The sequence below is a fragment of the Oryx dammah genome, unplaced genomic scaffold (genome assembly GCF_014754425.2).
Source record: "Oryx dammah isolate SB20612 unplaced genomic scaffold, SCBI_Odam_1.1 HiC_scaffold_25, whole genome shotgun sequence".
NCBI classification, from domain to species: domain Eukaryota; kingdom Metazoa; phylum Chordata; class Mammalia; order Artiodactyla; family Bovidae; genus Oryx; species Oryx dammah.
The window spans coordinates 85,309,650-85,331,437 of NW_024070209.1; the positions used below are offsets into that span (position 1 = coordinate 85,309,650).

Consider the following 21,788-nt stretch of genomic DNA (forward strand, 5'->3'; position numbering starts at 1 on the left):
ACACACACACCATGTGCACACACACACACCATGTGCACACACACACAGGCATATGTATCACACCACATACTTGACACATACATACTTGAAAAATCAACACACTACACACACACACACACCTGGACGGGCACCCTGTTTAAAGTGAAAAGCTGGAATGTGCAAAGGAAGACAGGATGTGCGGCTGGAGGAGGAAGGCCCAGCCTGGGCACATGGCCCGGGGTGCTGTACAGGGACCGCTGCGTGACGGGGAGGTGACTATCCCAGCCCCCAGCCCCAGAGGCTGTGAGAAAAGGCCAGAGGCGAAGACACACACTTCACGGGGAGCCTGCACAGAGCCAACCACCCTCCTTGTCGGGGAAGAAGGGCGTCCTGGAAGGAGTCGCCCAGCACTGGTCTCGGGGACCTCCCGTCAGGTGGCTCTGCAGTCAGGCATAAGGCTGCCCGGTGGATGGACAAGGACATGCTCCAGATGGGCATGTGGAGGGGCAGCCCCTCTCTGCCCTGCGTGGCTGGGCTGTGGCACTGGCTGAAGACCCCTGTGTTGCTGTTCAGTCGCTCAGTCATGTCTAACTCTTTATGACCCCCTGGACTGCAGCACGCCAGGCTTCCCTGTCCTTCACCATCTCCTAGAGCTGGCTCAAACTCATGTCCACTGAGTCGGTGATGCCCCTGTTGTTTCTGGTCAGTCGCTAAGCCATGTGCGACTCTTTGAGGTCTCATGGACTGCGGCCCACCAGACTCCTCTGCCCATGGGGGTCTCCTGGCAGGAATACTGGAGTGGGTTTCCTTCTCCAGGCAGGGATCGGATCTGCATCTCCTGCATTGGCAGGCAGGCTCTTTACCACGGAGTCATCTGGGAAGTCCTGTGATCTGATCCAAAAGGCCCATCTCTGGAGCTCTAGGAAAGAATCTTTGTCTTCAGCTTCCGATGGTCCCTGGCATTCCTTGGAATTCCTTAGCATGTAGATAGACCACTCCAGTCTGTGTCCATGGGCCCATGGCATTCTTCCTGTTTCTCTTTCTAAGGACACCACTTACAAGTAGATTAGGAGTCTACTTGACTCCAATATGATCTCATTTCAACTAACTACATCAGCAACAACTCTATTTCCAATTAAATTCACATACTGAAGGACTGAGGGTTCAGTTCAGTTCAGTCACTCAGTCATGTCTGACTCTTTGTGACCCCATGGACTGCAGCACACCAGGCCTCCCTGTCCATCACCAACTCCGGGAGTTCACTCAAACTGGTGTGCATTGATTGAGTCAGTGATGCCATCCAACCATCTCATCCTCTGTCATCCCCTTCTCCTCCCGCCTTCAATCTTTCCCAGCATCAGGGTCTTTTCAAATGAGTCAGCTCTTCACATCAGGTGGCCAAAGTATTGGAGTTTCAGCTTCAAAATCAGTCCTTCCGATGAATATTCAGGACTGATTTCCTTTAGGATGGACTGGTTGGATCTCCTTGCAGTCCAAGGTACTCTCAAGAGTCTTCTCCAACACTACAGTTCAAAAGCATCAATTCTTCAGCACTCAGCTTTCTTTACATTCTGACTCTCACATCCACACATGACCACTGGAAAAACCATAGCCTTGACTAGACGGACCTTTGTTGGCAAAGTAATGTCTCTGCTTTTTAATATGCTGTTTAAGTTGGTCATAACTTTTCTACCAAGGAGTAAGCATCTTTTAATTTCATGGCTGTAATCACCATCTGAAGTAGTTTTGGAGCCCAAACAAATTAAGTCTGACCCTGTTTCCACTGTTTCCCCATTTATTTGCCATGAAGTGATGGGACTGGATGCCATGGTCTTAGTTTTCTGAATGTTGAGCTTTAAGCCAACTTTTTCACTCTCCTTAGGACTTCAATACATCATTTTGGGGAACACAATTCCACTCAGCACCACCTAAAGCCCACTCTTTCTGGCAGGGTGGATTGCCACCCAAGGAAAAACCTTGCAGAGAGTAAAGATCCTAAGAGAGAAAAACTGCTGCTCGCCAGAGTTCTAGAAGAAAAGGCACAAGGAAACTGGGACAGTCTATTCGGCGAATGACAAATGCAGTCACAGAATTTCTGTTTCTCCTCTAGACCTGAAGGACTTGAAAACTCTGTACTGGCCTTTCCAACTGTTTCACTAATTAAAATGCTAATTCCTTTTGAGCTGGAAGTCCTCTTAAGCCAGTAGACTGAAAAAGAAACAGCAGCTGTGGACACTGGACTTGCCCTTGGTTCACGGTTTTCCCTGAAATGAGGACTGTCTGCAGAATCTAAAGCCAGACCTGAGAGGTTTAGTGCAGACATCTTTATTGGAAGTGGTTTCTAAACCCTGATGCTGGGGGTTTCCTGGACTCTGGATGGTACTTATGTGCTGCCTGTGGTACATTCGTGAACCCAGAACCACCTTCAACAGGCAACCCAACATCTCTCCTCTCAGTGAGAAAATTCGGGATCAGTATTTTTCATTGCACAGTCTTAGAAGCCAACAGCACCTACTAATATATAGCATTTGGTGGGAGTAAATGACTCAAAATAAGTAGCAGCTGTGATGTTAATGGAACTATCCTTATACTTGCAGGGATGAACCTAGATCCATTTTGTCACTTGAGACCTGTGTGATCTCAGATGAGTCACCTAGCCTTTCTGAACCCTAGTTTCTTTTGTGTAAAATGATACCAATGATCTACTTCCAGCTTTAATTGTGATGATTAAATGAAATAATGGACAATTAGTCATCTAGTAAAATACATAACCATACTATATGGTGAAAAAATTTGCTACTCAGTGTTGCTGATTTCATAGCTAACATATGGAGCTGGTTGACTTGGCAAAGGAACCAAGGAGCGAACCCAAGTCTCCCAGTTTCAGATTCCATGCCCTCTGCACTGCCACATCCTATGTTGAGAACACTGACATCCATATAAATGTTGCTCCTGGAGCATGATTTTTCCTCCTTTATTGCAAGAGTCTTAGAGCGCTGAAAGCATTCAGGAAAAAAGAATTGGTATTATTGGTGTGAACTTACTATTGTTATCTGGTTTTGGGGTGACTGTTATCTGGCCTTGCAGAAGTACAGGATTCCATATTTCCCAAGGTTCTGGGAGAGTTTTTTTATTGTGTTTATATACACATAAAAATTAGCACTTTCACAGTGTATGCAACCATCACTACTATCTATCCTAGAACATTTTCTGGAATTTTTATTATACAAGAATTCTCTCCTCTTTGAAAGCTAATTACTGTAGACCAACTCTCATTTCTGTGGGTCTTCTTTCTCTACTTCTGCGAGAGATGTACTAGTCTCCCCTTATGATTAAACAATTTACCCCTTCTCACATTTCTCAGAGTTCTTCATATTTCATAGTTGGCATTTTTACAAAGTTTGGGGACAGTCTTATCACCCTGAGTAGAACCTGGGACTTTAACTTAAAACATCCCATTGCCTATTTAATTTTTAAATATGAAGTCCTAGTCTGATTAGCTTTCTTGACACAATCTGAGTCAAGAAAATTAATTTGATTATTGATAGTTTTAAATATGTTCTTTATTCCTCAAGTTTTCTTGCTTTTTACCCCCTTCCCCTCCCCAGCCCACTCAACTCCTACACTGATTTTGTCAGTGTTGATTTTTCTTTTGATGTTTAAGGTGTTGGCCATCCAGTTTTTCCCTTTTAGCAGCTACTCTAAATGTTTTTAACACGTCTAAATGTTCCTTTTTCACTAATTATGTTAATCACTTCTACCCCTAGTAAACCAAGAATTTGTGCTGTTTCACTCATTTTATCAATTCCTCCATCACTGACCACTCCCACTCCCAGCTCCCATGTTGGGATCAGCTAAGATAGGAGAGATTCATTCATTCACTCAATGGGCATTTCACAAGCATCCGCCATGTGCTGGGCATAATCAAAGCTCTGAGAACAGAGCAGTGAAACTACCTCATACAGTTCCTACTTTCAAGGGGAAAGACCAAGAAAAAAAGCAAAGACAACTAAACACACTGTGTTCTGATACACTCAGTGAGGGATGACGACGTTGAGGAGGTGGCTTTTGAGTATTAAGGGCCCAGAGGAAGTGAGGGAGGGGTCCAGGCAGATGTGAGGGAGAGGAGCACCCTGGGCAGAGGTGGGCACCTCCAGGAGGGCCGGGCAGCTGATACGCAGTGAGTGGAGGAAGAAGTAAAGGGTGAGCAGAGATTGGGAACATTCCTTGTGCTGTCCTCTAGACTTTTTTCAGCTTACTTCCCAGCTGTCTGTTTCACTCTTGAGCTGGTCTATTTCATCTGCCCACTGAGATTTTAACTTCTAAGATCTGTAATTGCTAGGGTTTTTTTGGTCTTGGATACAATACCATCTTTCCCCCTGAATTTAATTACACTTGTTTTATAGGATTGTTTGTTGTACTGACTCATTATGGAGGTTATCATCTCCTCCCTTATAACATTTCCTTTATTTTTGTTATGAGTTTTACCTGTGAGTTTATTTTTGTACTAGGGAGCTCATGTCTGCTATTAACTGCCTCAAGTGACTGTGGGGACAAAACAATGCCACGGAGAGGGGGCTGCTGTGAGTTTGTCTTATTCACAAAGGCCTGGCTCCCCAGGTCCCCTGTCTACCTGGGGGTCTACACTCTCTCAGCCTGAGCTTCAACCCATCAGCTACAAGGAGATCAAACCAGTCAATCCCAAAGGAAATCAATCTTGAATACTCATTGAAGGAACTGATGCTGAAGCTCCAATACTTTGGCCACCTGATGCGAAAAGCCAGCTCATTGGAAAAGATCCTCATGCTGGGAAAGATTGAGGGCAGGAGGTAACAGAGGATGAGATGATTGGATGGCATCACTGACTCAATGGACACGAGTTGGAACAGACTCAGGGAGATAGTGAAGGACAGGGAAGTCTGGCGTGCTGCAGTCCATGGGGTTGCAAAGAGCGGGACATGACTGTCCAGCTGAACAGCGAGCACATCTTAGTATACACTTACTTTCATGAATTTATTCTTTTCTTTCTCAAACTACCCTTTCTGTCACACACTGAGATTTCAAGCAGGTAGTTCTCTAAGACAGTGCAATTCATTCCCACCAAAGAAGCAATACATGCACTAAGAATTTTATTTATAAGGCTGGAACAAACAAGAATGTTAGTTTTTTTTTCAACTTTAACAAATAAAAGGAGAAGAGGAGTCTAGAAGCCGCCATTTATGAAAGACTCAAGAAGGTAGAACATAAAAAGGTTAAGTTTTTATTCCAAAATAGGAATAATGACATATACAAAGTGATCGTTTTTTAGAAACATTGATCTAAATTTTTTATACTCATGGACTATTTTTTTTTTCCTCAGGGAAGAAAAGATTGACATTAACTCTTTGGCATCATCTTTGAACATAATTCCTTGTCAGATTAGTATCCATTAGAGTGCTTATAAACGTCTAAGATGGATGGACAAGAGTGCATTCTGCTGATTCATTTCTGAGGACCTTTCAACTTTTCCTCTGGCTAAGGGCCACTCCACAAACAGTGTGGTGGGCCGGGGAGACGGACCCCGGAGTCCGCTCGGCTATTCGTCTTCCCTGGAGTCTGCAGCCGTGTGATCTTGGGGAGATGCACTGTTTGCATCTCAGAACCGGCTCATCTTTCAAATGGGAAGAATGATTCCACAGCACAAGGCTGCTAGAAAGGGTAAGCAAGATAGTAACTGTGAAAGCACCTGGCCCCGGGCCCGGCCTCTAGGGGGCACCCTAACACGCTGGTTTAAAAAATATTCTGGCAGGCAAGGCAGAGTATCACAGTACAACCGTTACCTTGTCTGTCCCCTTCCTCTCTGGACGGGGACCAAACATTCAGAAGAGAAGATGAGCAATTCAAGGAGCTAAAAATTGAGCTTCAATAAATTAGAGTCAGAAGTCTAGTTCTTATCAGCTACTTTCCCTATCGCTTTGGTTGTTTTCACTGTTTGTTTCAAGAAAGACGTTTGGCTCTCTTTCCTTTGTAAGGCAAATTCTGTTTCTCAAGGTCAATCTCTGCAATCCTAATTTCCTTCCTGCAAGCCCTGTAGTTTTTTTTAAAAAAGTTTCTTTTCACTTTTGCCCTTTCTAAGAGGTAGGGTATTTACCCTATACTATTTTAATAGAATCGTATTTGCTCTGAAGTGAAACTATTTGTTTTACTTTATTAAATTTGATGCCTTTGGGCTAGTTTCTAAAAGAGTAACCTTACACAATTCGTAATTAAGTGAACCTACTTCATTTTTTCTTGTGTCCAGCCTTTACGGTTAAAATGGTCTTTTGGACTATTGCTCTGGAGTAGGTTAGAGGGAAACCTACTTAGCCAACATCACATCCACCATCTGAAATGCTGGCATCTCTACAAGATAATCCAAGAGGGATCCTTCAGAACTAAGAGGAAAGTCAAGTTTGTCCATGGAAGCATATGGATGATGTAAGAGTAGGCAAAACTTTGTTCTTCATAAAATGGACTTTGATACAGGCCAGGGCGGTGCAGTCTGGCCCGGAACCTAGGAATCTGGGGTTGGAGTTCTTGCTCACCATCCACTCATCCCTGTTGCTCTCAGTAAGTCTCCACGCATCTCTGGGACCTATGGTTCCCTGGCCCCTACCATGAAGGTGTGGCAATAAACACCTCTGGGTCCCGTCCCGGTCCAGACGCCCCAGGGTTCCGATTCTTCCTTTAGCCTCAGCAGCCTGAGGTTGGGCAGGCTCCACCCTCAGATGTGCCGTCCGGTCAGGAAGAAGAGTGGCCGGTCCTCCTTGGCGTTGGCCGTCTGGAATTCATCTCGCAGCCGAAACTGCCACTCGTCTTCCAGCTCCAGGCGGACGACTGTCTGGCGGAGCGAGTTGCGGTCCTGACAGATCACACACAACGTGGCACCTGTGTGGACAACGGCAGAGGTGTGTGAATGGAACAGGGGAGTTTCTGTGCAGGAAAGCTCCCACCCGGCTGCCGTTTGCCGGAACAAAAGATGCTGCTTCTGGAAGAGAAGGGCCAGATGTCCAAGTGAGCGCCTGTTTCCAGGGGCTGCTTCACCATCTTAGCCAGACGGTGAGCGTGTGACTTGGCAGGTCTGGCAGATGAGACAACACTGAACCAAGAAATGATGGCAAAGAAGCGAGCAGACAGGGAGAAGGAGACAGACTCAGGATCACAAACCAGCATCCTCAGCTCCAGCCCTGGTGGGAGACACCCTGGCCCACAGCCTAACCCTGCCCTCTTCACTCATCGCAGTCGGCCACTTACCCAGGACCCACGCACCTCCTGCCTGGCAACGTGAATTCTCCCTCCTCTCGACGCCTAGCACACATCAATAATCATGGGTATTCATACCATCTACCCCCCTACCTCCACGTCCTATCCTTCTATTAGACAAGATGTTTCCCAGGAGCACAGAATGTTGTGGAAACCTCTGACTATTTCCCCAAAGCTTATGCAACCCCGGTGCTCACTTAACACCTCGCAGAGAGGAAGGTGGGTGTCACGGCCAACCAAGAAAAAGTGAAGATCAATTAGGGATCCCAGCTGGATTGGAAATAGTGTTTTTAAGTCATACTGAATGAATGTTTCCCACTCTCAACCACTCCAGCACGAAAACACCTATAGAGGGAGAAAGATTAGAAGCAAAGTAAAGATGCACGCAGCAGCCCAAGACAAAGAAGAAGAACTCATCCATCAAGAAGAAAAAGTGTCTAGGAGGTCTGCATGCTTTGGCTAAGAGCCTGGCCTGAAAAGCAACAGAAAAGTTGAAAATATCTGCTGGTCACTGGGAAGAAAGGGGATGTGTCTTATCTCTCTGCAAACAGGTAGAGGGGAAGAGCCATCCTGGGATCCCGCCCCAGCTTCCCTGTGCCTCCCTGGAGAGCCGGGAAAGTCACAAGCCCTGAGTCTTGTGACTTGCCTCTCTCCAGGCAAGAATACTGGGGTGGGTTGCCAAGCCCTGGAGAGCCGGGAAAGTCACAAGCCCTGAGTCTCAGTTTTGCTGTTGTTGTTTAGTCGCTCAGTCGTGTCTGACTCTTTGTGACCCCGTGGACTGTAGCCCACCAGGCTCCTCTGTCCACGGGATTCTCCAGGCAAGAATACTGGGGTGGGTTGCCAAGCCCTCCTCCAAGGGATCTTCCCAACTCAGGGATCAAACCCATGTCTCCTGTACTGGCAGGCAGATTCTTTATCACTGAGCCACCAGGGAAGCCTGAGTCTCAGCTTACTCGCTGGCAAAAAGGATGAGGACCAGGTTCACCTGCACAGAGGTGCCAGTGATGACAGCCATTTGTCAAGGTCCACCGTAAGAGCACGAGAAGTTACCTTTCAGAAAATGAAACTTTTTCAAAAAGCTAGCTCCCACGAAAGAGTCACAGAGGTACAGCAAGAGTCCACTGAACACGAAGTCAGAGCAGCTGATGTTTAACGAGTGGGGCCTGGAGCTCACGTAACACACAGAGATCTGGGGGGAAGAAAAAGGAATCCATGAGAAAAGTCATTTTCCATGAAACACCCCCACAGCATGTGCTAGAGCTTTGCATCTAACACACACTAACTGCCAGGTCAAGCTCAGGCTTGGAGGACCAAACACAATATTCAATGTCATTTCCAAATCTTATGTTCTAAACATCAACTCCGAGACTTACCCAGATATAGCTATTCATTACCTCATTTGAGAATCAGAAATGTTCTGGCATTAGTAGTAAGATTGTTTCCTAACTTTCTTTATCAGGGTGTGTGTGCTAAGTCGCTTCAGTTGTGTCCGCCTCTTTTTGACGCCATGGACTGTAGCCCGCCAGCTTCCTCTGTCCACGAGATTCTCCAGGCAAGAATACTGGAGTGGGTTGCCATGCCCTTCTCCAGTCGATCTTCCCGGCCCAGGGATCAAACCCGCATCTCCTGTGCCTGCGTTGGCAGGCGGGTTCTTTACCACTGAGCCACCAGGGAAGCCCCTTGATATGGGGGCACACCTTTCTAATTCTTTCAGCCTTTATCTTATGGACTGTAAGGCGGGGGCCGGGCCAGAGTTGACGCAGTTGCGGGGCTATAATTCCAAGTTCTGGGTTCCAGCTCCTGTGTTGAGGGACTTCTCTGATTGATGGGCTCGACAGCGCCCCCCTCGGATGGTTACCTGGGACCCCAGGTTCAGGTAGCAGTCCACGGACAGCACGGGGTGGCCGAGATTCTTCAGGGACAGCGGGAAGAAGCGGTGGCTGTGGTGCTGGAGGAACTTCTCCAGGAGGAGCTGCGCGGGGGCCGCAAGGAACGTGTGCTTGCTGTCGGGGGCGCAGATGTACTGGGCGGGCACGACGGCCATGGGGCTGTCTGACACCTGTGTGGGGACAGACGGGCGTCAGCCACTCCCGGGGACCCAGAGTGGGCCTTCCCGTCATGGATGGCTGTGTGCAACCGTGATGTGAGAACATATACATCCACGGTGAAGCTCTCTATTAAAGAAAATTTGGCTTAACTAAAGTGGGACTTGTAAAAACTGACCACGGGATCAGTGACTGTAGACAATGACCACTCCGTGCAGAGACCTGGCTGTCTTATCTAGAAAAAAATAAGAGAACCCACGGACCGAATGTTCCCCCAGATCCCGAGATGTCAGCCCCTGGGAAGGGCCAGCCTTCCCCCTGACCTCCGGACCCCCTCTGTCTCCTGTCCAGTCCCACTGGTCTTCCTCTCAACAGCCCGGCCGTCTGAGCCCACAGTCTCTTACATCATCACCAACGTATTTCCCAGGCTGGAGCCAGACAGACTGTGCACATACATAAGACTACTTAAGTCCTCTGATGGACACCTTTCAATGGGTTCTCCTACTTCTTCAGCTCATCTCTGCCACTCTCCTCCATGGATCAAAGGGACCTTCAAGGCAGGGGTGTGCCAGCGCCCTATGGGTTCCTGGAGGATACAGATCACCAAGGACAAGTCTCCCCCCACCTGGAGGCTGTCTCCAGGGCAGATGGCACACCCATCAAGCTAGCTTGTCAGTCCCATTCAGACAGTATTTAGCAGGTGCTGTCCCAGGGACCCTAAGAAGAGCACGGTACCACATCTGACCCCCAAGGGCTCTGCCCACCAGAAAAGCCAGACAAGTGAGCAGCAAAGACACTGATGGAGACGTGCTCAAGAAATCACACGGAGCGAGAGTGTGGGGTGGGCATGGGAAGTGAGGGCAAGGGCACACTGGAAGGCTGGTGGTGCGCACACGGCAGGGAGACACATACAGAACCGGAGATGAGAAGGGCAACTCAATGGAGTCTTTCCCCTCTCAGGGCTCCCAACAGGCAACCTTCACTAGCACTTCCCAGCTGTCAAGCCCACCCTGCTGACTCCAAGGTGCCCGGTGGCCTCCCCACCAGCCTTCCCACCATGGGCAGCAGCTCTCTCTGGGCGCACGGCTGCACCCACCTTGGACGTGATGTGGAAGGACCTGTGCCCGCCCACCGCGATCTGCTTCTTCATCACGCTGAAGCGGTTGAAGCGGCAGAGCAGGAGGCCGGCGCTGTGCACCCGCAGATTGAAGTCCACGTCATCACACGTGAACCTGGAGGGAACCAGAGCAGGGGGGCGGGTCGGCCTCCAGTTAGCTCGTGGCCACGCCCCCACCAGACACCCCGTATCTGGGAGGATGAGGAAGCTTGTTCCTGCCCCAGAGACCTTCCCCTGGGAGGCACAGGAGGCAAACCAAGAAGGAGACAAGCTGTGATGCTCCTGCACCAGGAAGGCAGGGTGTACTCAGGCTTTCACTACAGAAGCCCTGTCACGTGTGGGCCATGCACGCCACGCCAGGCACCGTGGAGAGGACTTAACAGACGCCACTTCATCTATCTGTTAAAAAGAAGACAACTGACCTCCCAAAGTAAATTTATTGCTTCCCTGGTGGCTCAGATGGTAAAGCGTCTGCCTGCAATGTGGGAGACTGGGATTCAATCCTTGGGTTGGGAAGATCCCCTGGAGAAGGAAATGGCAACCCATTCCAGTACTCTTGCCTGGAAAATCCCGTGGACAGAGGAGCCTGGTAGGCTACAGTCCATGGGGTCACAAAGAGTCGGACACGACTGAGCTTGGTACCCCATGCCAGGTACCATGAAGGGGACTTAACAAATGCCACTTCATCTATGTGTTAAAAAGAAGACAGCTGACCTCCCAGAGTAAATATATGAGCCACTGTTACAGCTGAGGAAATCAAGACTCAGAGATGGCGAGTCATCTGCCTAAATTTCAAAGCTGACAAATGGCAGAACCCACATTCCTAGCAGGTCAGTTTGCTCCAAAACAGACACTCCTCTGCGGGCACTCTCAGGGATGTGCCCACTCCCTGGCAGGTAGAAGGCTCACTAACATTAGCAACTGGATTCTTCTTGAGACATGAGCGCTTCTGCGGCTAGATCCAGAGAGAGGGACACAAGGAAATTTCCTTCAGTGCTCAAGCTCCTAGAAAGTAATATGTTCACAGAAGGAGCCAGAAAAGCAAGAGAAATACCACCTAGAAGAACGGAAATCATTAAATACGGTACCGTGTGAACTGGTGAAGGAAGTTAAATGGTCTTATGCAGCTCTCCCCTAAAATTATGCAACAAAAATACTAAAAAAAAGAAAAATCCATGAGGACTGAAAGCAAGGGGCCAGGCCAGTGTCATGGGTGGGAAGGCTCTGCAGGGCAAGGAAGGAGCCAGGGTCCTCCAGGAGTAAGGCTGCCCCTTGCAGAGGGCCCTGGGACCGTGGGCTGAGCTGATGGACGTGGTTGGACAAAGGGCCCTGACCGTGGGCTGAGCTGATGGCACGGCTGGGCGGGGCTCACCGGTTCTGGTTGTACTGCACGTTCTGGGTCAAGTCCACGTTCAAGACGATGAAGTCATGCACGTGGCAGCGGGAGAAGGGCTCGCGCACCTCGTGGCTCCCGGTCTTGCTGGACCACTTCCGCATGCCGATCAGGGCATAGTGGGTGATGTTGGGGGACGCCTCGATGTGCTGCATGATGTGCTTCAAGGACACGTTTCTCTCCGACCAGGAACATTCTCTGCTCGAAGGAGGGAGACGGACATCCCCAGGTCGGCATGCAGACTGGGCCGGCCAGGCCGCTGCTTTCCCCTGAACATGCCGGGCGGGCTGCTGTGCCCAGAACCCATCACAGCCACCAGGCACTCTGAATTCATTATCGCTGATCCTTGCAGCAATCCTGTGCCATAGAACCATCATCCCCATTTCACAGATGAAGAAAAGGCGGCTCTGGCTGACTTGCCCAGTGTCACTCAACAGAGCTCGGCTGGAAGGGTGTTGTCTGTCTCCAGAGCCCACATTCTCTGCACCATGCCACACCACCTCGCGTTTCTGGTGCCAATTCCAAGGAGGTCGGGGAGAGGGAAGGAGGCCGTGTGTAAGCACCTCCCACCCCACCCTGATGGCAACTGAGGCCTGGGAAGACAGTGAGGACCACCTGACAACCAGGGAGGGTAGCTGAAGGGAGTAACCCCAGGGCTGGTAGCCCAGGCAACAAGAATTCTGTGTGTGAGAGACCCAGTAAGTGGCTCAACTTCTCTGCATCTCAGCTTCCTTTTCCCCAGCCGAGGGGCTTCTGCTAAGCTTCCTAAGGCCTCAGCCAGCTCTGACACACCAGGACTTGAACATTCTGCTTCGGATTGAAATTCAGAAAAGCAGAGGGGAAAAGCTTAGTTCTCTTCCTCATCGCTGTGCTCAGCCAAGCTCTTGCCCTCGGAGGGGTGACAGTGATAACGCTGAAAGCATGGCGGCTTGCTGGTGTCATGTCTGTGAGCTCTATCAGACCGAACACATTTTTTTCTAGAAGAACAGTGGTGAGGATGGAAGTTGTTACACTAGGACTTAGGACTCACTAACACAAAAGAGAAGAACTAACCTCACATCGTCTCTCAAAAAAAAAAAAAAAAGCCAAGCATTCAAGTTGTTTCTCAAATAAGCCAAAGATAAAGGCTAAGTTGAAATGCTTGTGCCGAAAAACCACACAGAGGTATCTTCCCAATGATGCTCAGATGCAGCTCTATGTACTGAGCCTTTTCTACCTTGTGCCGCTCCATCACCCCTCTCCAGGAACACAATTCACGGTTTACCTAATCCTCGTAACAAACCTCTAGGACAAGGGCAAGTGCCCCTTTCAAAGGTGTCCCAGAAAGAGTCGTTTCCCGAATGTCACAGCAAATAAAAATACAGCTTCATGTCAGGAGGAGGCTGGGGCAAGGAGAAGGTTCTAGAAGGTGTGGGGGAGGGCGCATCAGTGATGGTGATGGTCAGTTTCTTCATCAGGGAATTTGTTAAGTGGGTGTGTTCTGTTTATGAAAATACCTGGATATGCATGACACTTTTTAAAAAAATATTTTATACTGAATCTATGTTGCATTATTTTCTGTCTCTACTATGCCTCAGTAAAATGTTTTCAATTAAAACCTCAAAAGCTTGGCCAGTGAGCCCACCGCAGATAGGCTTCTGTCCATCGCACACCACATCTTCTAACAGGAGGCGCCTTCTGGGGTCCTCAAAGGATGGACAAGAATCCCCGCACTGGGCCCCCATCGAGAAAGGGGCTCTCACCTGCTTCTCTCCCCACCACTGTCGACATCCACCACATTCCACATCACGCAGGAATCATCAGAAATCACAATGAAAGGCCAGATGTCCTGGGGCTTGATTCCCAGCTCCTCCTGACGGTTCCGCTCCAGCTCCAGGTTGTGGTAAGACAGCTCCTTGATCAGGAAGTGGGCGGCGCCTGAAATGAGCAGACGACCCCAACTTGGGTCAGTCCAAGTGCCCACCCCGACCCAGGACAAAGCCCCGCTAAGCACGAGAATTTGATGAAAGCCCACCCAGGCCCCAGCCCTACCCGCTCTTATCCGCAGTCCTTATCCACTCACTATAGGCTGTTGACTCGGGAGAGGAAATTCGAGGGCAGAAAACACTCCCCTCCCATTTGTGCACACATGTGTCTATTTATCTTTGCTTTTTTAACAGCTGAGATTCATGGACCAGGAATAAAGCAATAACCAAGCACTGAAGGAAAAAAGAATCGTCAACAAATCAAAATAGCTTTAAAAACCAGAAAGCTGAAAGAGAAAGGTCTTTCGATTCTATGCGGACAAAAACGGTCTCTCACCATCTCCCTCTACAAGGATGAGGTCACTAGTGGCCACTGCAGACCTTCAACACACCCTGCAAGCAGTTCAGGGTGGAGAATGAGTCACTCTGGGCTCTAGGACAAACCAGCAGAACAGGCCTTCAGATCGTGAGATATTTTTCAGGAGATTTTATAAGCCCAGTTTCGTGCACTGTCTCCTATGTAAAAAAGCACTAAAATCCTTAACGGAGACACCTGCTGTCCGTGACCAGCGCCATCCTTCTGGTGACCAGCAGCATCCCTCCACTGATATGTGTGCCTGATGGCAGTTAACCCCCTTCACCAAGATCACATATACACCAACCTCTCCCCTCATCTCCTGGGAGCAGTTCCTCAGGGCTATCTGAGAGGCTGTCTCCCAGGCTCTGATCCTCATTTTTCCCCCAATAAAACTTTACTCACAACTCTCTCATTGTGCTTGTTCTTTCAGTCAACACCTCGAAGACTCTCTCAAGTCTCCATTTACAGAAATTTTATTGAGTAGGGTGTGTTTTAAAGGGTCTATCACCAAAGAATTCAAGTGACAGGTTATCCCAGAAAACCTGCAGTTAGTGAAATTAGGGTATAACACTGTGGAAAATTCTGAAAGAGATGGGAATACCAGACCACCTGACCTGCTCTTGAGAAACCTGTATGGAGGTCAGGAAGCAACAGTTAGAACTGGACGTGGAACAACAGACTGGTTCCAAATAGGAAAAGGAGTATGTCAAGGCTGTATATTGTCACCATGCTTATTTAATTTATATGCAGAGTACATCATGAGAAACACTGGGCTGGATGAAGCACAAGCTGGAATCAAGATTTCCAGGAGAAATATCAATAACCTCAGATATGCAGATGACACCACCCATACAGCAGAAAGTGAAGAAGAACTAAAGAGTCTCTTGATGAAAGTGAAAGAGGAGAGTGAAAAAGTTGGCTTAAAGCTCAACATTCAGGAAACTAAGATCATGTCATCCGGTCCCATCACTTCATGGCAAATAGATGGGGAAACAGTGTCAGACTTTATTTTGGGGGGGGCTCCATAATCACTGCAGATGGTGACTGCAGCCATGAAATTAAAAGATGCCTACTCCTAGAAAGGAAAGTTATGACCAACCTAGACAGTATACTAAAAAGCAGAGACATTACTTTGTCAACAAAGGTCCGTCTAGTAAAGGCTATGGTTTTTCCAGTAGTCATGTATGGACTTGAGAGTTGGACTATAAAGAAAGCTGAGTGCCAAAGAATTGATGCTTTTGAACTGTAGTGTTGGAAAAGACTCTTGAGAGTCCCTTGGACTGCAAGGAGATCCAACCAGTCCATCCTAAAGGAGATTAGTGCTGAATATTCATCGGAAGGACTGATTCTGAAGCTGAAACTCCAATACTTTGGCCCCCTGATGCAAAGAGCTGACTCATTTGAAAAGACCCTGATGCTGGGAAAGATTGAAGGCAGGAGGAGAAGGGGACAACAGAGGATAAGATGGTTGGATGGCATCACCGACTCAATGGACATGAGTTTGAGTAGACTCCGGGAGTTGGTGACAGACAGGGAGGCCTGGCGTGCTGCAGTCCATATAGTCGCAAAGAGTTGGACACGAATGAGCTACTGAACTGAACTGATTAAGAACGTTCAGGGGCTTCCCCAGTGACTCAGTGGTAAAGAATCCACCTGCAATGCAGGAGACGTAGGAGATTCAGGCTCACCCCTTGGGTCAGGAAGATCCCCTGGAGGAGGGCATGGTGACCCACTCCAGTATGCATGCCTGGAAAATCCCATGGATGGAGGAACCTGAGGGCTACAGTCCATGGGGTCGCAAAGAGTGGAACACGACTGAAGCCACTGAGCACGCACACACACAGAACATTCAGAAGAGCACACACACATGGTTTAGGTGGTCTTGGTGCAGTGGTGGGACAGTAGTGATTATAGAATGGATGTATTAATATGCACACACCTGTTGGAGGGGGCTAAGGGGAAACAGGTGTTCGATCTAGAAAAACATTTCTCAGTGGATTTCCTATGAAGTCAATGTGTCTTGAATTTAACTTTGCAACAGATTTGGAAAAAAAAAAAAAAAAGGCCTACCAACTCCAGCGCTGTTGAAGATGCTGGGAAGGACCAGCATGATATGGTTGGGCCAGTATTTCTTGTAAATCGCCATTTCATATTCCTTGACAACCAGCACGTGCAGGTGGCTGGCACCGTCCATCGCGTGGTACAGGTTAAAGAGTCCGTGCTCATGACGGCCAGTTGTGGGAGTGAACGTCGGGCTCTTTATGTATTCGTGACTCTGGAGAGCATGGGCACAGAGACGTCAAGCATTTGTCAGCCTGGCCACGAGGACTGCCCTCCCTCCGAGATGTGACTCTGCAGCCTCCTCCATCAGAAGATGGTGCCTGTTTCTGCATGCCTTGCATCTGGCTGAGACTTGGGACTTGCTTCTACAGATGAAATGCAGTACAGATGGTGGCGTGCCAGTTCCGAGCCTGGCCTCCAGAGGCATTCTGTCCGCTCTCAGAAACCGCCACCCGAGGGAGAAGCCCGGGCTAGTCTGCTGGACAAGGAGAGGCCACAGGAGCAGACACGGGCATCCCACTGAGGCCACCAGAGTCCAGCCCCACCGCCAACCTGGTAACTCACTTCAAACATAAGGGATGGCAACCAGGATAAGTACCCAGCAGAAATGAGCCCAAACTGCTGGTGCACAGAATACAAAGCGAAATAAATGCTTGTTTGAGAATGGTGTGTAAGGTGAGCAAAACTCATGGGCTTATTTATCAGCGACCCAAATCCATGACCCTCACCTACTGGCACCTAATACACACTGAGTGCACGTTATTCCTGTGTGACTTAAATCCCTCCACTTCTGAGCCATACAGCCTAGCTTCTTATTCACTCAGGTTGTGAATCTTCTATATAAACAACTGTGTTTTATTTCACTCTTTTCTCAACAACCAAGCTAAGTCTTCTATTCCTTCTTGATTTCTCAAAGCACTTGCCACAAAGCTGTGCACTGAGCTGGTGCTCTTAACCAGTTCTGATGGGAACCATCTAGAAAACGGAGTAGAAGAGCTAATAAAGCCTCCGTCACCCTCTAATAAAGGACCGCACTACCACTTCACAAAGGTTTTCATTGCTTGATAACAGCCCCTGGGTCTGCAAGGCTGAGCCCCAGGGCCACAGGGCCAGTACCTTGTCTGTGACGAGGGGCAGTCGCATGCTCTCCAGCTGGCCTCCGGGTTGGCTGAAGACAAAGTGGTGCTCCTTGGACTTGGGGATGATGAAGTGGAGCTGGATTTCCTCTCCTAGCATGGAGTAAGAGAAGGCAAAGGCGTGCAGGGTGGACTCATAGAGCTGGGGTGCGAGGGGGAAAGGACAGAGCTTGTCATCAGAGTCCGGCCTGACCTCCCGGAAGAACCCAGGCCTGCTACAACCATGACCACACAGAGGCTACCGCCACCGCTGCCCCAGCTGATGCCAGTTCACAGCATGGACACCCAGGTCCCGCGAGTGTGTACCCGAGGCCACGCCTGATTGGTCAGAGGCTCCCATCCTGGTGCTGACCCCTCGGTACCCAGGGGATGCCTCTGTAGCCACCCAGCCCTTCTGGACTCTGGATTGGACCCAGAGGCATGCTGGGACACCAAAGCCTTCATGCTCCAGGTCATATTTTTAATTTCAACAAAGATTATTTTCCCATCACAGCTAATCTGTGTAACAGCAGAAGACAATAACTGTGTAAACTTGTGCATGTCCGTCTCACGCACCACATCCAGACTCAGGAACCAATGAATAATCCTAGGTTCTCACTCCCACGGTAGACATCCAGAGGTCTTGGGCTCACTCCTATCCCTAAGTCTAGCCTCACCTCCAGCCACTTTGTCTAAAGAGTCCTCCTGTTACCCAGTTACCACTGCTCCTGGTGCGACCTCCCAGCCCGGCTAAGCCCTGGCCAGAGGTATGCCTCCTCCAGACCTCGGCTCTGGCATCCACAGCAGGGCCTTACCGACCCCTCTCCCTTCGGCTGCCCCTGCAGATGCACAGGTGGTCTGTCCCATGCCCTCCGGGGGAGCCACGGGGGCCAGGGCAGGGCTGACACGGGCCAGGACGTGCTGGCTGTGACATCTGACGGACTGTGGCTCTGCTTTGAGAGTCAAGATGAGGGAGAAACAGAATCTGACCAGGGGAGGGAGCAAAGAGGGTCATAAACAAGGAATTTCCTAAGACAGCCTCCCAGGGGAGCCATGAGCAATGAGGAGAAAGAACCAAACAGCAGAAGCAGTGACCTGTCAGCAGGGAGTCAGCGTGTGCCCGTGTCCTCAGGGGACCTGGTTTTCACACCCCTGCAAGTGTGGCCCCAGACCCGACCCACCTACACAGAGGCTGGCCCCAGGGGCTAGAGCTCAGACCTGCCCTCCTCCTTCTTTTCCTCCAGGCTCCGTCCACTCATTCACTGCAGACCCTGAGGCGACCAGGCACTGAGCCCTTCGAGTCTCTGCATTCTTTACATTTCAAGATCAAGAAAATGTTTTCACTTATATTTTTCTCTGCCTTGAAAGAAAAACTTCATCTCCAAGGGAAGAAATGTTAGGAGGGTTTATCTGCAGCAAATAGGATTTCTGATCATTTTTAATCCTTTGAAAAACCACTCATATGTATTTTTTGTCTAGAGTACAATTGCATCATTTGAAAAAAATCTGCTTAGAGGAAACAGGTGCTAGCTACGTCAGTAGCAGCTAAGCTCAAGGCCAGGCAGATTTGGGAAAATTAAAGCTGCCATCTGCTGTTTTCCTCTGCAAAGGGGACAGACAGAGGAAGCTGGAACCCTTGTCACCCTCAGGCCTTTCTGGGGCAGGTATGGACTGATAAGAGCTGTCCTGCATCCCTGGGTGCTGCACAGCTATCTGTCTCCCATCAGCTCCAGCTGATCCTGACTCCCCTTTCCTTGCCTGCGTCTGAAATGAAAAGAAATTCTAAGTGTAAAATCCTACCCTCCATCTGTTTCTAGAGAACCAGACCACAGGCCCCCACAAACTTTCACAAGGCTGTGCTTAGTCGCTCAGTTGTGTCCAACTATTTGCGACCCCATGGACTGCATTTCACCAGGCTCCTCTGTCCATGCAGATTCTCCAGGCAAGAATACTGGAGTGGGTTGCCATGCCCTCCCCCAGGGGATCTTCCCAACCCAAAGATCGAACCCAGGTCTCCCATACTGCAGGCAGATTCTTTTACTATCTGAGCCACTAGGGAAGCCCAAGAATACTGGAGTGGGTAGCCTTTCCTTTCTCCAGGGGATCTTCCTGACCCAGGAATCGAACTGGGGTCTCTTGAACTACAGGCAGATTCTTTACCAGCTGAACTATCAGGGAAGCCCCTCCACGGACTACTAAGAGACTATCCAAAACTGATGGATGTGAATTAACTCAACTTATTGTGCCAATCATTTAGCAATATATACATTTATCAAATCATTATGTTGTCTACATTAAAGTTACACGATGTTATCTGTCAATTATATCTAAAAAAACTGGAAAAATTGTTCATTTTCTTAACAAGTGTTCGTCGACTGAAAGAATCAATTTAAAAAATAGAAAAATAAAAAAAAAAGAAGGAAGTACCCCCTCCCAAGGTAGCCTTGCCCCCATCAGGCCTCAGCTAAGAGTTCTCCCTGCAAAGGCCCCATTCCTCTCCACAGCACGGATGACTCTGTGGTCTGTCTGTGCCCACCCACCCAGCCTCCTGTCCTGGGACCAGGCTTCACTCTAAGCTCCATCAACACCCACTAAAGTCACTTCTGATTCCCCTAGACACCCCTCGTCTCCCTGCTATTGCACTTGCCATTCGCTCCTTCCCCCTGGCTTCTGTCCACCTTGGCTCCTTGGCAAACTCTTACTGATCCTTCAGAACCTTCTCCCCTGCTCCCTGCCCAGTATCGTATGGTCATTGATTAAATGGGGATAATGCTATAGCCTTGTGGGGTTTTAATGAGAATTAAAGAAGAAACTCAATAGCACGGTTTCCTAACCAAGTGCCCCTTGAATGAATGGATCACAGGTGTCGCTTGAATATAAACTGCTTCAGCCAGAGCCCTGGGAGCAGTCTTATCCATCTACCCAGGGTCCAGGGCAAATATCATTTTCTATCATATTAAAAACTGGGAAGTACTGGCATATAAAAAGTGCCTAGTACATAGCCTGGTACGTAGCAGATGGTCAGTAAATGCAAACTTCTCTCTTAAACCTCATAATGTCTACACATCAATCATATTGCTTTCCTGCCAGCTTTAGCCTGCTCGGAAGTTTTGTTTATGCACACCTGTCCATCCCTAGACTGTGAGCCTCAAGTCTGGGGTTTTCTTCACTTCTGAGTCTGTGTCCAGTACATAACAAGCACTCAGGAAGTGTCTGCTGCACTGAACTAACTAGAAATTGCTAAGATATAAAGAAAAGTAAGACACTTATAGCCGGTTAACTCTGCCAATAATACACGTGTCACCCCAGGAGAATCACTGTTCGGTAGCGTCAATAATAATTTCAGAGATGCTTGAAGGGAATGGAGGATTCAGGACGAAAGGGCTTCTTCCAGAACTTTCCACCTCCTGACTCCGGGATGCAAACATAGCGAGAAGAAGGAAACCGAGGTGCTAGCCGAGGTGAAGCACGTAGCCGAGAGCCGTGGAAGTGCCCGCTGGAGTCCACCTGAGGGGCTGCCTGGGGCTCCGTCCTACCTGGCAGCGGGGGTGGAAGCCCATGTACTGGTGGCACTGCTCGCAGTGATGGTATGTGTTGTGCGCCGCGAACTTGGACAGCCTCATCCTCGCCGTCTGGCGTCGCACGTACAGGTCCTCCGGCTTCCGGTGTGTCCCTCTGTCTGCACGAAATCCCAGCGTTAAAGAGCGCAGTAGCCCCACCTATACTCTCCCCTCCTGCTTGTTGGCAACGAAACACTGTAACAGGGCTTCCTGGGATTGCCTCTCACCTGTCCGCCCCAAGCTGACTCCACTGGCCTGAAAGGACAGAGTCTCAGTGGGATAAACTAGACACTACAGTCACATGGCGTCTTACTCATCCTGCTAGGGATGTTTTATAAACCTATTCAAGGATTTGACCCATGACAATGTAAATCAATCACTGACTTAGCATGCAAATGCTGCAAAGCACACGATCACCTCAAGGGTTTCAAACGACTTAGGAAAATTAAGATTTTAACACTCAACCTCCATTCGAGAAGGTCTACATGAAGCATGAAGGAGGCTCCAGTGAACGGCCTCTGCTCTGTGCTCAGTGAAGATAAAATGATGGAACTGACAAGGAGACTGGTATCTTCCTCTCACGCTGCATTCACTGAACTTGCCTGGTCAGTGCTTATAATCTCACTGGCCACTCACATCCGACGTTTGTCACCAGTGACCCTGAAACCCGGCAGGGTCATAATACTGTGAAAATTAGTGGTCCCCAAAGAAGGAGCGAAAAAAACGAGAGACCGAGAGCAGGAAGGGAAATAGATGCATTTTGTTGTAACAATCCAAATTCATAGAAAAACATACATCTTTTTCTTCAATTAACAAGAATCTTCAGAGTATTCCAATCATGAAAAGCCATCAACAGCATCCTCACATTTTTCCGCACTAATGGAGCAGTGAGTCTTCCTTCATGGGGTCGAAGAA

At 48.9% G+C, this 21,788-nt stretch overlaps 1 protein-coding gene across 3 annotated transcripts in view; it reads right to left on the minus strand.

The window, feature by feature from the left end:
* Positions 1 to 5,216: 5,216 nt before the first annotated feature.
* The window catches only part of GREB1 (growth regulating estrogen receptor binding 1), a 70,846-nt gene continuing 54,274 nt past the window's right edge, over positions 5,217 to 21,788 (minus strand). For 2 of the 3 annotated variants that reach the window (XM_040224782.1, XM_040224781.1), the window contains exons 24-32: positions 20,850 to 20,992; positions 17,315 to 17,476; positions 16,208 to 16,412; positions 13,558 to 13,732; positions 11,795 to 12,013; positions 10,402 to 10,537; positions 9,119 to 9,319; positions 8,311 to 8,449; positions 5,217 to 6,885 (exon numbers count right to left, since the gene is read on the minus strand). In XM_040224782.1, coding sequence (XP_040080716.1) covers positions 6,722 to 6,885; positions 8,311 to 8,449; positions 9,119 to 9,319; positions 10,402 to 10,537; positions 11,795 to 12,013; positions 13,558 to 13,732; positions 16,208 to 16,412; positions 17,315 to 17,476; positions 20,850 to 20,992 — 1,544 coding nt within the window. In that variant the 3' untranslated portion in view covers positions 5,217 to 6,721. Of the gene's footprint in view, positions 6,886 to 8,310; positions 8,450 to 9,118; positions 9,320 to 10,401; positions 10,538 to 11,794; positions 12,014 to 13,557; positions 13,733 to 16,207; positions 16,413 to 17,314; positions 17,477 to 20,849; positions 20,993 to 21,788 lie in introns of those variants that run through there. The other variant, XM_040224783.1, reaches the window with a different exon arrangement.